This window comes from Montipora capricornis, chromosome 8, assembly GCF_036669925.1.
Source record: "Montipora capricornis isolate CH-2021 chromosome 8, ASM3666992v2, whole genome shotgun sequence".
Classification (NCBI taxonomy): Eukaryota; Metazoa; Cnidaria; class Anthozoa; order Scleractinia; family Acroporidae; genus Montipora; species Montipora capricornis.
In genome coordinates, this window is record NC_090890.1 from 6018218 (window position 1) to 6032513 (window position 14296).

Genomic DNA, 14296 nt, shown 5'->3' on the forward strand with positions numbered 1-14296 from the left:
CGACACGTCACAATTATTCAAGATGACGGCGCCCGGAAAATTTGAAAACCAAAACGATGAAAACGCTTTCATTGGAAAAATTGGGAACACTGTTTATTGTAAAAACTATTTTCTGTGATTTAAAGTTATTTTCTTTCAGTGGAGGTTACCTTTAAATAAACTGGGGTCATGTCTTAAATAATTTTAAACATTGTGAGAGCATTTTGCTTGGTGCACCTCTCTTTGAAATTTGACCAGCCGTGATCGTGTGACGATGTTCGTAAAGTCGTCGAACTACAACGTGACACAAACTGACCGCGCTTTTTTGCCAGACCGCGACAGAAACAACGAAGCCTCTTTTTTTCAACATTGCTGTCGCGCCGTCGCGCTATAACGAAGTCTATTCCCCTGATCTATCTTCAGTTTTCAATGGTCATTGTTCCGATGCCTTTGGATTCTCGATAGTAATAGTCGTCCTAAGAAGTCTCCCGCTGTTATGACTATCAGCGAGCTGCGGATTTCCCTCACTCTAATACTTACACTATTTTGTCCCTCTCTGCCCCATCAGGGTGCGTACACGTGCGCCGAATGGGGCCCGACTAAATAGGATCAATTTTCTGGGAATCATTTTCTGTTCACAGTAAACAGCAAAATTATGGCTCAAAGTAATCGATAAAGAAAGAAGCAGTAGTTGGTGACACAAGGAAGCAGAGATCTGAGGAACCAACAAATCTTTTCTCCGAACAGTTCTTGTAATTGTATAGGAAATCCAACTAAGGGTAGCAAATGCGCTAGGAAAAGATTGTTTACCTACATGTATTCCAAGTATTTTGCTTCCTTAAAAAAAGATAAGTTACTTAAATCACTACAAAGTTACAACACAATAAAAGTTTCTTCAAGTCACTAAACATCACTGTGAAACGTTCTTGGCAAAATTGAAAAAAAAAATTCCTTTAATTTGTAATTCAATAATTGACGATTCCTAAGTTTCCAGTTCATGGATGACATATTAACAATGTAGATTTAATAACAATAAAGAATAATCAAGCACAAAGCAAAGAACAAAGAACCTTAAATCGTCCCTTTTGGCACCCATCTTTCGATAGATTTTTTTGAAAGAATAAGATAGTCAGTAGTACGTTTTATTTTGCCTCTCAAAAGTTTCTTATCCTGCTACAGTTTTCCCTCCCCACACTATAGGGACCTTTAGATCGGAGGACGACAACGAGTAGTAGTTTTCCGCACTGAGCATGCGCATAAGATTTGGAGGCCGATGTTTTTCTAAGCGCACGTGCTCAGAATGGGAAACTCGTATTGGTAGTCGTCCTTGTCCTCCAATCTGAAGGTCCCTAATAGCTGTCAGGGGAATGACGTGACATTGGTGGAGGGCCAACTGCTTGACAAGAGCAACTATATACTGCATCAACTCAAGCTGACAGTGAACAAGATGAGAACTTAAACTTTGTCCATGGTAAAGCTTGCGCAAAAATTGTGGCAGTCTCCATTTGCCATTGCGGGACTGTCACAGCACTCTTCCATCCACAACACATTTAACTGTAATAGCTCCATCAGTAGACATCATACTGCTTTCTCAATCTAATCTGGTGGATAAAGAAGATGAGATTAAAACCTAATTATGAAACATTTATCAATGGATGCAAAGCCAAGTAAAAAGGGGCAGGGATATTTTGGAGAACCCCTGATCCTCAATTCTCAGTCGCTAACAGTTTCTATTAACTTTTGACACATATTTAAAGTTATTGGGTCTACACACAACTTTAAACAACTAACTTTCACTTAAAAATCTACAGTAATTTTTAGATCTAGCAGCCCATTTTAAGGTGGTTAGCTTTCACTTATTGTACCACATATACACAGTCATAATCTTAAAACAATTAACGCTTTAAGAATGTTCAGAGTTCTGCATGCTTGTTCAGGGTATTTTGGAAGGCAAGTGTTGGGTGCAGGCTGGGTTGGCTTTAAAATGGATAAGACAAATTCATGCTCCTTAAACAATCATTTCCACTTTACCTGTAACATGCATTGGCATGGGAATACAAAGCGGGAAACTGCAAGAGTGCAGATTAACAGTAATTACTGAAACTACTGTCAACTTTGATAGTTCTCAGTGGTTATGTTAGAGCAGTCTCAATATGCTTCAATTTTCATACTGTAGCTTTTACACACAAAAATCTCCAAATGACTAAAGCAGCAGTATTATAATATCATTGTATTGCTTACAGCTCAAGGTTAACAAGAAAACGCAGTTGAACACAATGTCTCACACCACAGATAACATTTTCTACCATGTTTCTCAAAGTGGTATTTCCGTTATCCTGAGCAAATGTTGCAACCATAGACTCCATGTATAGCTAGACCACAAGCAAAAATAATCTTTTGTCTTTGCACTATAATCATTAGAAGAAGCCAAATGGGAAATCCTCATTTGCATTTGGGTAACAACATTCACAAATCCCCCCACCCAAAAACAATATTTCTCCACAAAAAGGGATCACTGTCCCTCATCCCAGGGATACATTACTATGCTAATGTTTGAGCAACAATGGTTTTCAGTTGAAGCATCAACTCACAAAGTGTAGTGTTTGTCAAGGCACTTCCAAACATAGTTAATAGAGGGAAATGGTTTTGAAGCTTGCCAAAAATCAAAGGAGCAAATGCCAATATTTAGGTTGGAAAGTCCATGGCCGTGCACAATCTTTTGTTTTTGCGCTCATACACTATGCATGAATTACGTAACAACACGTTTCTATTGGTTAGTTCCTCAGTAACAAGTAAACAACTATTGTGTTTTGTGCACGGTCAAGGCCAAAAAAGAGAACAGAAACGTACAACAAAGAAATTTGCCGGGTTTCATAACCATTTCCCTCTATTAACTATGTTCCAAACGTAAAACTCACTCACCTTCTAGTGTAGCGTAGTTCAATAATTTATACCAAGTCTTTATGGAAACAACAGTCGTTCATTTTCAAGATGGTGCCAGTGAGGTTGGTGTCACAAATTCCCCAGTTCTTTCCCCAGGGACCCTGCTATAAAAGTCCAATAGTGATCCCCCTCCCTTCCACGCCCATGTATATCCCTGGGTTCATACCCCCGGGATGGCTGCTGATAAGTGCATAATATAAACATAGTGAAAATGGACTTTTCACTTAACTGAGGCTAATCGGGGTAATTCTCCCAAAAAATAGTAATAATTGGTTGACCACAATTATTGATGCCTACCCGGTCTACCACAGCACACAGTGTTTATTAGGGAAGTGCAGAGGAGACTGGCAGCTATTAAAATAAGAATCAGAGAGAGATTAAGTAACGATCCGTGTAAGGTGGATAGCAATTTCCTTTGTTATGCGGCAACAGGGCTTTCTCCACATATTATTGTAGGAATGTTATCATTTTTACACAGAGAATTTATAAACCTACAGGAAAGCCGTTAACGCAAAAAAATTCATTTACAGCCCACTTTGAAAGGGTGTTTTTTTGTGTTAAAAGATTTTGACCAATCACAAGAGTTGAAAACAAAAGCCAAGAAACGTTTACAATTTTACATGTTCCCCACATACGATTTCTGTGGAATTCATTTAAACTGAGACCAGATGAAAGATGGAAGATGGTTGGAAAGTAAGGATGAATATAATACTGCTTTTATGAGGTTTTGTTAACTTTTGCTGTTTAAGCCAATCAGAAGTAAGTACAGACAATAGAAAAGTTATCACCTTTTTGCATACCAATTGAATTCCAACATGTTCGTTGCCGTTGTTGCTATCGTTCTTATCTGGACCGTTTCTTAAAGCACCAATCGCTTCGTGTGCTTAGTTACAGGTGTAAGCGATGAAAAAAGATAGCCCGAACGTTGAAATCTAAAATTGGTTCGAAAATGACGAGGCGGCCTCGCCGCATGGGAAAAAAGCTAAGTTACTTACAGTTGCTTTGCGATAACAATTCCAATATTCGTTTTGCTCTTTCAAGCACACAGGATACCAGCTTTGTTGAAAACACTTCTGGAGGGCAGTGTTCTCCTCAATGCAGGCTTCTAGAGCCCTACGTACAAAACGAGCATTACATGTCCAGTCTATCATTCGCGGATAAAGGATCTTCAAAGCAACATTAAGATTTTAAATTCAAACAAACAAAACACTGCTGACTTACATTGCTTTCACAACATATCTAACAAGCTCTCTATCACTGTCCGGTTCTACATTTGGAGAAAGTTTCTTACTTAGTTTCATGAGTGCCTCCTCCATTTTGAAAGATGACAAGTTTACGCCTCTGTATTCCCCGCAGAGGAAACCTTTTGTCTACATCTAACACCCGACGAGGGTGAAGAAAGTAGCTTGTTCAAAATGGCGGCTGACATAACTGAGGCGGCGTTCCTCACTTTTACGAAAACATTTCATTACTTGTACCTTTGGTGACAATCATGTCAAAGCAAAACGTCAGCGAGGGTTTCCGTCAGAAAGTGAAGCAGTTTTTTGGTGTAAAGAAGGGAAATGTTATTAGCAGCAGCGTTTACGAAGGTCCTAAACCCGACGAGTTCTACTTTCATCAAGAACTTCTGCAGGTACAGTGTAAGGCTGTTTTGTTGTGCGTTGATGCTCGCTCGATTCGCAGATACTACAAATGTGTATTCTCAACTTTAAACGTTTTAAGCTGAGATTTTAGAGCTTCCAACGGTAGTTGTGATTAGACTACTTTCTTTATAGTAAAGGTCTGATAAAGGAGATGAGAGGCGAGAGTACAATGTGCGACACCTCTTGAGCTTGACACAGGCGCCCCAAGCTCAGTGTGAGGGAAAGCCAACAAAAAATTAAGGATTTGTTTGGGACTTCGATTCCAATAACCAACAACCTCCCAGGTCAATTTTGGATTCTTTCTGAGTTTTTCAAATTTCTTCCTTCCATGAACCATTCAATAACCTAATTATCATACACAATGTAGACTCATTTCATGTGACTAACCCTCCCCACCTACCTCCATTCCTGGCCCAAAGAAGACATATTTTTAATATCTCACTGTTGCAGCTCCCTGCTTCTTGTATCTGTTTTTCATAGAGCCCTCCAAAATTTTTCAGTTGGCCCAGTTGTTCGAAAGGTGGATATTTGCTACATTGTATCCACTAGAAAATCGCTATCCATACACCTTATTCCAAAATGGCCACCATTTAAATATTCTTTTGTTTTATTCAAATTAGCCCTGGATGCCTCGTTCTTAAACTTAAAATTCAAAAGAATATTTTATCTTGAACAAGGCAACAAGGGCCAAGTTGGATCTGCATAAATCAGCGGCCATTTTGGAATAAGGGGTATTGGATAGTGTAATCGGTTTCGCTATGACTTATTAACTGGATACACTGATTTATCCGGTGGATAGCGCTATCCATCGTTTGAACAACTGGGGCCTGAAGTGTTTTATCTTGACCTTGGCCTCGAATTGAACTACAATCAAAAGTATTATCTCACTACATTGAGCACATCTACATGTAACATGAATTTGAGGTTAAATATTTAAATTCCTTACCCCTCTGCCATGAGGGATGTCTACAAATGTGACATTTGTTGCTGCAACCTAATTGTAACTTTTGTGACACTAGAGTTGCAATACTGTGTGTGCAAATTTTGAGAATTGGCATTGAGTTTTAACACCCCATAAATCACTTGCCTTAATTGCCTTGGGAACTCAAAAAGTCAAAATTTTATTTCTCATGGTATGATGGTGAAGCAGAAATTGGAATTCTGAATTGAAAGATAGTGTACAGGCAACAGGCAAAAATAGATAATAATTATTTTGTGGGAGGTTGATTGTTTAATTCACCCCTCAGGCGAGCTTGCGACACCCTCAGTTCATGAGGAAAATAGGCTGGTGTGAGACAGAGTAAAATCTGTTAGGTCTCACTCCCAGGAGTCAACGAGTTAACTCATTCACCCCTCAGGTGCCCTAGGACAACCCAGTTGTCTGTTACATGTAAGTCTCACTCCCAGGAGTCAATGGGTTAAATCTTGCTTACATGACATGTGGGACTTTTTATGCCTTTGAGTGCTTGTCTCTCTTGTAGTAATAATATTACATCTCGTGCATAAGTATCATAAGTCATCAGTAAAGCCAAGGGCTTAAGAGGCCTAACATTGCCAAAACTGCTTGCATTGTTTTAAGATCAGTCTACACTGTACTTCATTGATAGGAAATCAGCAAGGAAAGTCCTTTGTCAAACAGGGTGAAAGTTTTACGAGAACTTTGTGATTTCCTGGTCAGTCGAAGGGTGGAAGATGTGAGTATAAATTTCATTGAATTCATTTTTTATCTGCTTCAAGGTGATCAAGTGTGACGAACTAATGAACATTACTATCTGGGAAACTTATGTCCTGATGTCTCCTTTTTACATTCAGTAGATTTCAAGTGCAACTATCTAAACATGGATGTACAGTGTATCATCATGATGTCTGAGCAGAATATTGTTATTAATTTTTCTTCGCATTTGTAGCATGCCATTGAAGCAGCATGGGAAGCAGTCAAGGATCTCCTTGAATCCAGCAGTCCATTAGAAGCCCGCCATGTCACTCTCCAATTTCTGACAGTCATGATTTCTGCACAGGTTTGGTGTATTCATTCATAAAGTTGCTTTCTTCAGGGATGCTTGTATTTTTTTTTAAAATATAAAATCTATTCTTAAAACACAAACTCAGTTGTTGAGCAATATTGTCATAATTTTTTCAAAGTGATCTGGAACCCAACTGCTTGAGGATAGCAATGGGGCAATAGCGATCCAGGAATGCAGAAAATACAGCGCTGACCATGAGTTATAGCTACAGTAGGCTTCTCCCCCAATTACAGCTCTAGTTACTAGCCTTTGGAGATCTAAAATCTGGAGATTTATTTTATCTGGAGACCCCAACCCTCCCCCCTCCATGATCAACCCATCCACTTCCTGCCATTAGCCCACCACCTCCCTGCCTGGGGGAAAACAGGACAGTTATGTCGAGAATTTTTATTGGTTAAACGGAGGTCCAGTCAGACAATTTGTTATATGGCTGCTTGATAACAAACAAAGATAAAGTCTACTCAAAGCCATTTTGTTTTAAAGTTTCTGTCAACGTGTGTTTGAAACTCAGGCATGATGAAATGAAAGGAGTTTGAAAGAATCGAAACTCTTTAACTTCTAACTGGAAGTTGAGCCTATAAGGGAGCAAAGGTTCATTTAAGGATGGTGCCTACTAATTCAAAGGTATTTTTGCGCGGTTTACTGAATATGCGGGAAATGCAGATATTAACAAAATTAATGTTATTGAAATCCAAAAAGAAAATTGGGGCTGACCATTTTTGGAAGATAATATCAACAATATCTATCAAAAGCTTTAAAATACAAAGCAATGTATGGCGTTCTTTTCCAAATTGAAGCTTAATTATCTCATCTGAAAAATGAGTGGTTACCTCCAATTTTCTTTTTGGATACCAAGAGCACTCCTAAATTCTGCTAAATTTCTGCATGGTTTTGAACCGCGCAAAAATATCTCTGTATTAATAAGCATTACCCATAGGAAATCCGAGTATCTCAAGATGCACAGAACGTATGCGCATTAACAATTATAGTGGTTACCGTCCTTAAAGTTGTTTTTATCTGGGAGATTCGCTCCATATCCAGAAGAGTTGGCATGAGTGCACTTATCAAGGCAATTAATTCTTAGTCAAATAATAATAACAATTGATTATGATGATTGTTAAAGAGCTTTTCTATTTTCAATGTACATGTAGTGGGAAACCAGGAGTGTCTAATTGGCGTGGGTGGGTGAGTCGTGGGTCGTGGGTCCCTAACCCTAGCCCTTTTTTTATCAACGACTGGAAATTCTCGAAACAGACAAGACCTACATGTAAGACCTAAGACAAACTTGGATCGAGTACTGAGAGAGCTAATACTGTATATATATATATATATTTTATCTTCAAACAAACACGACCCACGTCCCACGACCCACCACCCACGCGATTTAGCCTAACCCGAAACCCGTAACCACTAACTAATGCATGTAATTTACAATGTACATACTTGTACAGTACATGTAAATGCACATTGCTAGAATAATACATGTAGATCATTTTCGATAATTATACTCAGGGGTTTCATTAGAAGCTGGGCTGGTCACCCGGGTTGGAGGGGGGGGGGGGGGGTACTCCCTTATAAAAAGGAGATACTTTCTTTCACCCCAAAAGAGACCATATTAAAACATGGATATATAAAAAATACAGTGACTTTTAATGACGGCAAAGATAAAATTTATCATCTAATACTTTCACCTACATGAAGGAATATAAAAGTGTAAATATACACTTTTATATTTCTTCGTGCGCAACCCTAAAGGAGACCTTCACGGCGTTTTGCCCAGAACACCCTAAGTGAGACCATCCCTCCCCTTTTTATATGGGGGTTTCATCGGCGGTATACCACTGTCTGTTAATGTCACACATTGCTTCTGACCGCTGGCTGCTCTGCCTCGATTTTCACTCAAACCCTAAAAGACAAGAGTCAGGCATCTAATTCAAAAGTTATTGAAACCCCTGTATACTAAAATTCAGTCCTAAACAAAAGCCTTCATCTTGAGGCTCTGGGAAATAATTAAAAAGATTTGTATGAGTTTATTTCCCAGAGCCTTGAGATGATGCATATGCTTTTTGTTTAGGAATGAATTTTAAAATATCGAAATTGGCTATTATATTTTATTACACATAACATGAGAATTTTATTCCATAAAGCTCATTTGTACAAATCTATACGCTTTATTTTCACATGTGAAAAAGGCCTATACAGCCAATCAGAATGGCGTACAGCTATTTCACATGTGAAAGTATAACCAATCAACGATAGCGTAAAGGCGTTTCCATGCCAATCACTCGTGCATCTCGTGCAAATCGTGCAAATCGTACTTGTTTTTGAATTAAATCAAATTTGTATTTGGTTTTATTGTTAGTGAGTTTTTGTTTCTAATTCGCGTTCAGAAAACTATTTTAATGAAAATTCTCATGTTATGTGTAATAAACAGTTCACGACATAGAAAGTGCTTTGTACGGGGTTTTATTCACTCGTTGTTTGTGTCAAAAACCCTCACTCGCTCGTTCCTCGCTCGTTCGGGTTTTTGACACAAACAACTCGTGCATAAAACCCCGTACGCCGCACTTTCTATGAAGTAAACTATATTTATTTGTCTTTATGAGCAATACTTGTGCGTGGATGAATACTGTACAACAGCCACATTTGTTTCAAAGTTGACAAAAAATTAACAATGAACACTTCCCAATTAATTCATTGGACTTATTGGTCAAAGGAGTTTCCATAGGGAATCGTGCCCTCAGCTTGCTACCATACACCTCAGAGACAGTATTTCCTTTTTCACCTCCCAAACAGTAGATAAATTACTCTACATGTATCTTGTTTTTGCAGTATAATAGACTGGGCATGTTAAGGGCCCATTTTTTCTCTGTTGTTATGGGTCACAAGGTTGATGAAGACATTAAACCCAGGTAAAACATTTATGAAATCTGCCCCATGATGAGCCTATACCATTTATTATTGGTATTTGTTGTTTTGGTTTCATCCAAGTTAAGTTATTAAGTTGTCTTGTGGGCAAGACAGGTCTTTGCTTTGACAGTTGTGCCTACAGTTATTATGTTCTGACTCCGTTTTAATAGTAACCTACATGTACGTGTAAGTCAAAGCATTTTGTGCAGGTTTTGAGAGACATGTCAGTGCATGCTGTAGAGCAGCTTTCAACATTATTGCCTTGGAGGAAATAGTATAAACAAATTGTTAAATGACTATGTACTGTACATGATTGTATTAAATATGATTACTTTTTCTTAAGGAAAGTCTTTGCTTGACTGTATGTTACCTGTGTTTAGGTTAGAATTGTTGAAGGCTTTAAGTGATAATGGAAAGGACATTTCATATTTTGAAGAATTGACAGGTAAAAAAAGAACCACTGACAATACATTTACATGACTGTACATCTTCGGTATACCTGCTGTTATCTGGTCCAATATCAAAAAAGAGAAGGAAAAACAAAAGAGAAGACAAGCTATACAAGAAATTGATCAAAACAATAAAGGAGCATAAAACAAGAATAATTATTATTGGCTTAATTACAGTTACAATGTACATGATGACTTTACATGTAATGGAGCTGCTCGTACATGTATCATTGTTTGTTATCATCACCTACTTAACAGTGTACACTGTATGATTGTATCTATAACCCATCGTTTTTTACAGCTTTATCATTATAATAGCTCTTCTCCTCTTTCCATGATTCTAACAGGACCTTTTCTGTTGTCTTGGATGCCAGAAGTTATGCAGAAATGGAGGTTTGTTGGAAATTTATATTAAATATTATTAATTTTTAGTGTAATAATGGTTGTTGGTGCTTTCTTTTTCATTTTGTTTACAAATCTATTGAGTCCGTAGTGTACAAAATGTCTGGGACTGAGTGATGGAAAGAAAAGAGAAAGGTGCTACTGGCTTTTCTTTGTGAAAGCATTGAAATTTTAATTCTCTTCCCACTGACTGATATCCATAACAGTGGTCCATTTAATGAGCATTATCTTCAAGGAGCATTAAACTATGATTGTATAAATAGATAGGGCTAAGGAAGTCTATTCATACATGTCAAATGCACATGTACATGTAAGAGAGACTGACGTGTACAGTTCAGCTCTCTATGATTGGGAAAACAAGTTGATTTTGGGTTTTTGAGATACTCTACAGCTTTACATGACTTTTGTATGATAGAATTATTTTTATGACCATGTAGTTCAGGGTTGCCACTATCAGGGAAAAATAGGTACGCAATGCGTACATGTGCGGCTCACAAATTACTGTTAGTTTGCAACATTAAGGTTTTGGCAGCTTTGTCACCCTTACTGTTGGGCATGTTACTTCAGGGCTTATGTAAAGGTATTTGGTAATGATAAAGTGGATGGGTCAGTAGTAATGTAGACTTTCGAAAAGTCCTTCATCTCATGTAGACAACACGCAGGACGAAGGACTTTTCATACTTGATTGGCGCCAATTTTAGAGACCCAATAACAGGTCGCTGAGCTAGACCAATCAGAGTAGTCCTTATGGAATGCAGGGGATAGAGTTGTCCATCAAAATGTGCCATACACAGTGTGCCATACACAGTGAAGCGTGACTTTCAACATAAGTGGTGGCTGAAGCTATAGGTTATACCAAATTGCACGACCATCAGAAGAAAACAATTCAAGCATATGTGTCTTGCAGAGATTTGTTTCTGTCTGCTCCAACTGGATCTGGGAAAAGTCTGACCTGTGAGCTAGCCCCGTAAGATTTTGATTGTTTCCTTGGAGAGGATTTCAATGCTCTTCGTAATTGTTCCACTTATTTCACTCATGAACGATCAATTCTCTAGCCTCAATTGTTTTGGCATTAAAGCGTCAATTGTGTAGGAGACGATTATTCAAAGCAACAGTTGGAGGACATTTTAAATCTGAAGTATCATCTGGTGTCTGGAAGTCCCGAGGCAATTCTCAACAACTATTGACCCAAAAAGTTTTTTCATCCACTGAAACAAGAAATTAATATTTTAAAATGTGTCGTCATTGATGAGAGTCATTGCATCGCTAAATTTAAGTTTCACTAAGATGTAACTCTACTTCTTTTCGCTGTGTCATCCCCTTTTGGCGCGAAACGCAAATGAAAACCTTACAAGCCAGACAAGTCAACCTCTTGCTCGCTCATCCGCTTTGCATGCAAAAAATCACGCAAGCTTCGCTCGCCAAAACGTTTTCTCCTGGGATTCTCGTAAGGTTGACTTGTGGCAAGTCTAGTAGTAATGCAAAATACTCTAAATTGAGGTGACTTTACTCTAACTGAAGCATTATGTACATTGTACATGTAAATTAGTTTCTTTCAGCATACAGTGACTGTACTATCCTAAAACTCCAAAGCACTGATTGATATACTTCCATGTCACTGAACCATTCTCAATACAACAAGTTGTATACCATGTCATGACTGGAATTTCACAAAATTGCTATAATTTAATGTACGTGTATTCTTAGACTTATTAGCAACAGTTGTTTGTAGGAGGGAACCTTCAAATTTCCTGAAATTTCAAGTACTGTAAAGACTCGTGTATAAGCCGCACTCATGTATAAGCCACAACCCCAACTTTCTAGCATGATTTTGCAAAAAATAAGAACGCCATCTAATGTTGTGTATTTGCAGTGACATTAATCATTAATGTTGCTGACAACTGTTGTCTTCATTACTAAAGCCCACAGTTGAAATGAAAATGATAGAATTTGCATAAAAAAAGCGCTGGAGAATGATGCAAAATGAAAAAAGCGCCGGGGAACGATGCGAAACGTTTGCTTGGTAATCACGCAGAAGTATGGACATGGAAACGTTCGCTTTCACATCAGCTGTGTGTTGATATATCATGTTTATCAAGACGTATGGTAACCACTGATTGGAGAAAAACTTGTCGCTAAATGAGAGTTTAACAACCCCATGGACAAACACGCTGTGAAAGTAGTGAGGGGCAGTGAAACTGTCGGCCATTTGCCTCACGAGTTCTCTCGAATAGCATGGTATTTTCTTGCTCATAGTGGAGAAATCAGTGTTGAGGTGATTAGTGGTAGATGACATTGTAAGCCGCTGAGCAGAGGAATGGAGGTTCTATGCCAGTTAGAGCTGAACTGCTCAAACAAAGTGCAAATGGAATGCTTGAAAGAACTACTGGCGAGCAATATTCGGGTTTAGAACCTGAAGATGCAAACCCTCTGCTGAAAGCAGTGATCAATACCAGGTTTCAATACATGTATGTTTCATCTTTAGTTACTGAAGGTTTTCAGTTCAATTTGTGACCCCTACAAGCCAGTTTACTCCCTCTGAAAGCAATGGTCTCGTGTACTATATTTAGCCTCACCCGCGATTTTTGGCGTAAAACTTAAGCAAAAAGGTGCGGCTTATACATGAGTCTTTACGGTACTTTTCAAAACAAAGCAAAAAAAAAAAAAAAATCCAGAGCTTTGCAAGGAGTCAATTGAGATTCAATGACTTTCAAGACAGTATAAACCTGCAAAAAATTAATTAATACTTCCACAGCAATAACTACTTTAGAAGTATTGATGATATGACATCACAAGTGAAGGTGTCCCAACAAATGATATACATGTATACTGTATTATAAAGAAGTGAAAGACGTACATGTAGATCTGTACATAATACACCAGGTTCGATTACTTACTAAAAAAATAGATTTTACCACTGTGGAAGAAAACAGTCATTGTCGGCCAAAAGTCAGTGGATTGTCAACTGCCTGTTCGTCGACTGTCGGCGGACTGCTGGTAGATGTGAGCTGACCTCTTCACTTTTACCCTTGCAAGAGTGCAATGACTCCTTTTGATGAATGTGAGAGTTACATGTACGTGTAAACTCCTGTTTGTGCAACCTGCACTAAAGTCTTAGAACGCAAGCCGTCTGTAGCAAAGCTGGCTTGTGTGTTTTGAGAGGGGAAATTACATGTACATGTAATTCCTGGTTAGAAACGCCTATGACCTGCAAGACAAAAACATTTGGTTTTAATATTGGCACAGGACACAACTGCATGTATCATACAAACAAGTCAAGAAAGACAGTGAGTTACCTTAAAAAACGGAAATATGAAACTTAATTTCACTCAAGGGTTGACGAAATACCTCCAGAGAAAGAATCGCGATACTCATACAGACAAAATAGCTGCTTTTGAACTTGCATGCATTTTGGCTGAAGTGGAAACTGGTGCCTAACCTTGCAGTAAACCACGTGACAGCTTCTCGTTCTCACTTACAAATAAACAAATCAGTCGATGGCATAGAAAAAGTGTGGCTGTCACAATACGTGTAAGCCACACAAAAATCAGGGAAAAACATAATTTTTTCATGGTCAGGCAAAGGTCAGGGAAAATCTTTTATAATATAATTATTGTGATGTCAAAGTCAGTGAAAAGTCAGGGAATATTATTTTTGGTAAACAGTTCACAATATTTTGCACACAAACAAAGAGAAAAAATTAATATTGATGGCCTTCAAAATAAGCTGAGGCAACTAATTATGATTATTCAAGTACATGCAATTTAAGGCTAGTGAAAATTGTTTAGAGTTCAGAGAAAAGTCAGGGAGAAATCAGGAAATGTTTTTGTTACTGGTGAGTGGCAACCCTGCCTTAGTTTCAATAAGCACCGACAGCTGATGAAAAGTTCTTTCAATATGGATTTTGACAACATGACACCGAAACTGCAGCTACCAACTTCAAATT

At 38.2% G+C, this 14296-nt stretch overlaps 3 protein-coding genes across 5 annotated transcripts in view; 1 reads left to right on the forward strand and 2 right to left on the reverse strand.

Moving 5' to 3' along the window:
* LOC138060557 (methyltransferase-like protein 22) overlaps positions 1-14296 on the reverse strand; it is a 342269-nt gene that overhangs the window by 219082 nt on the left and 108891 nt on the right. The gene's annotated exons all lie outside the window — the stretch shown is intronic.
* On the reverse strand, positions 915-4283 carry LOC138060564 (uncharacterized). Its single transcript, XM_068906400.1, has 3 exons — positions 4144-4283; positions 3918-4035; positions 915-1580 (listed from the first exon to the last, which is right to left on the reverse strand). Exons 1-3 carry the CDS (start codon positions 4236-4238, stop codon positions 1548-1550), a joined length of 246 nt encoding a protein of 81 aa, XP_068762501.1. The 5' UTR covers positions 4239-4283; the 3' UTR covers positions 915-1547.
* LOC138060555 (tuberin-like) overlaps positions 4314-14296 on the forward strand; it is a 56476-nt gene continuing 46493 nt past the window's right edge. The window contains exons 1-6 of the mRNA XM_068906380.1: positions 4314-4555; positions 6173-6259; positions 6473-6583; positions 9422-9501; positions 9880-9944; positions 10296-10341. Coding sequence (XP_068762481.1) covers positions 4415-4555; positions 6173-6259; positions 6473-6583; positions 9422-9501; positions 9880-9944; positions 10296-10341 — 530 coding nt within the window. The 5' untranslated portion in view covers positions 4314-4414. The remainder of the gene's footprint in view (positions 4556-6172; positions 6260-6472; positions 6584-9421; positions 9502-9879; positions 9945-10295; positions 10342-14296) is intronic.

Bases quoted from the DNA above. Each gene is read 5' to 3' on its own strand.
- LOC138060564 (XM_068906400.1), bottom strand. From the start codon at position 4,238: ATGGAGGAGGCACTCATGAAACTAAGTAAGAAACTTTCTCCAAATGTA. The intron at 4,036-4,143 runs GTAAGTCAGCAG...TTTTGTACGTAG, and splicing joins AGATATGTTGTGAAAGCAAT to GGCTCTAGAAGCCTGCATTG. The intron at 1,581-3,917 runs GTAAGTAACTTA...TTTATCCACCAG, and splicing joins ATTGTTATCGCAAAGCAACT to ATTAGATTGAGAAAGCAGTA.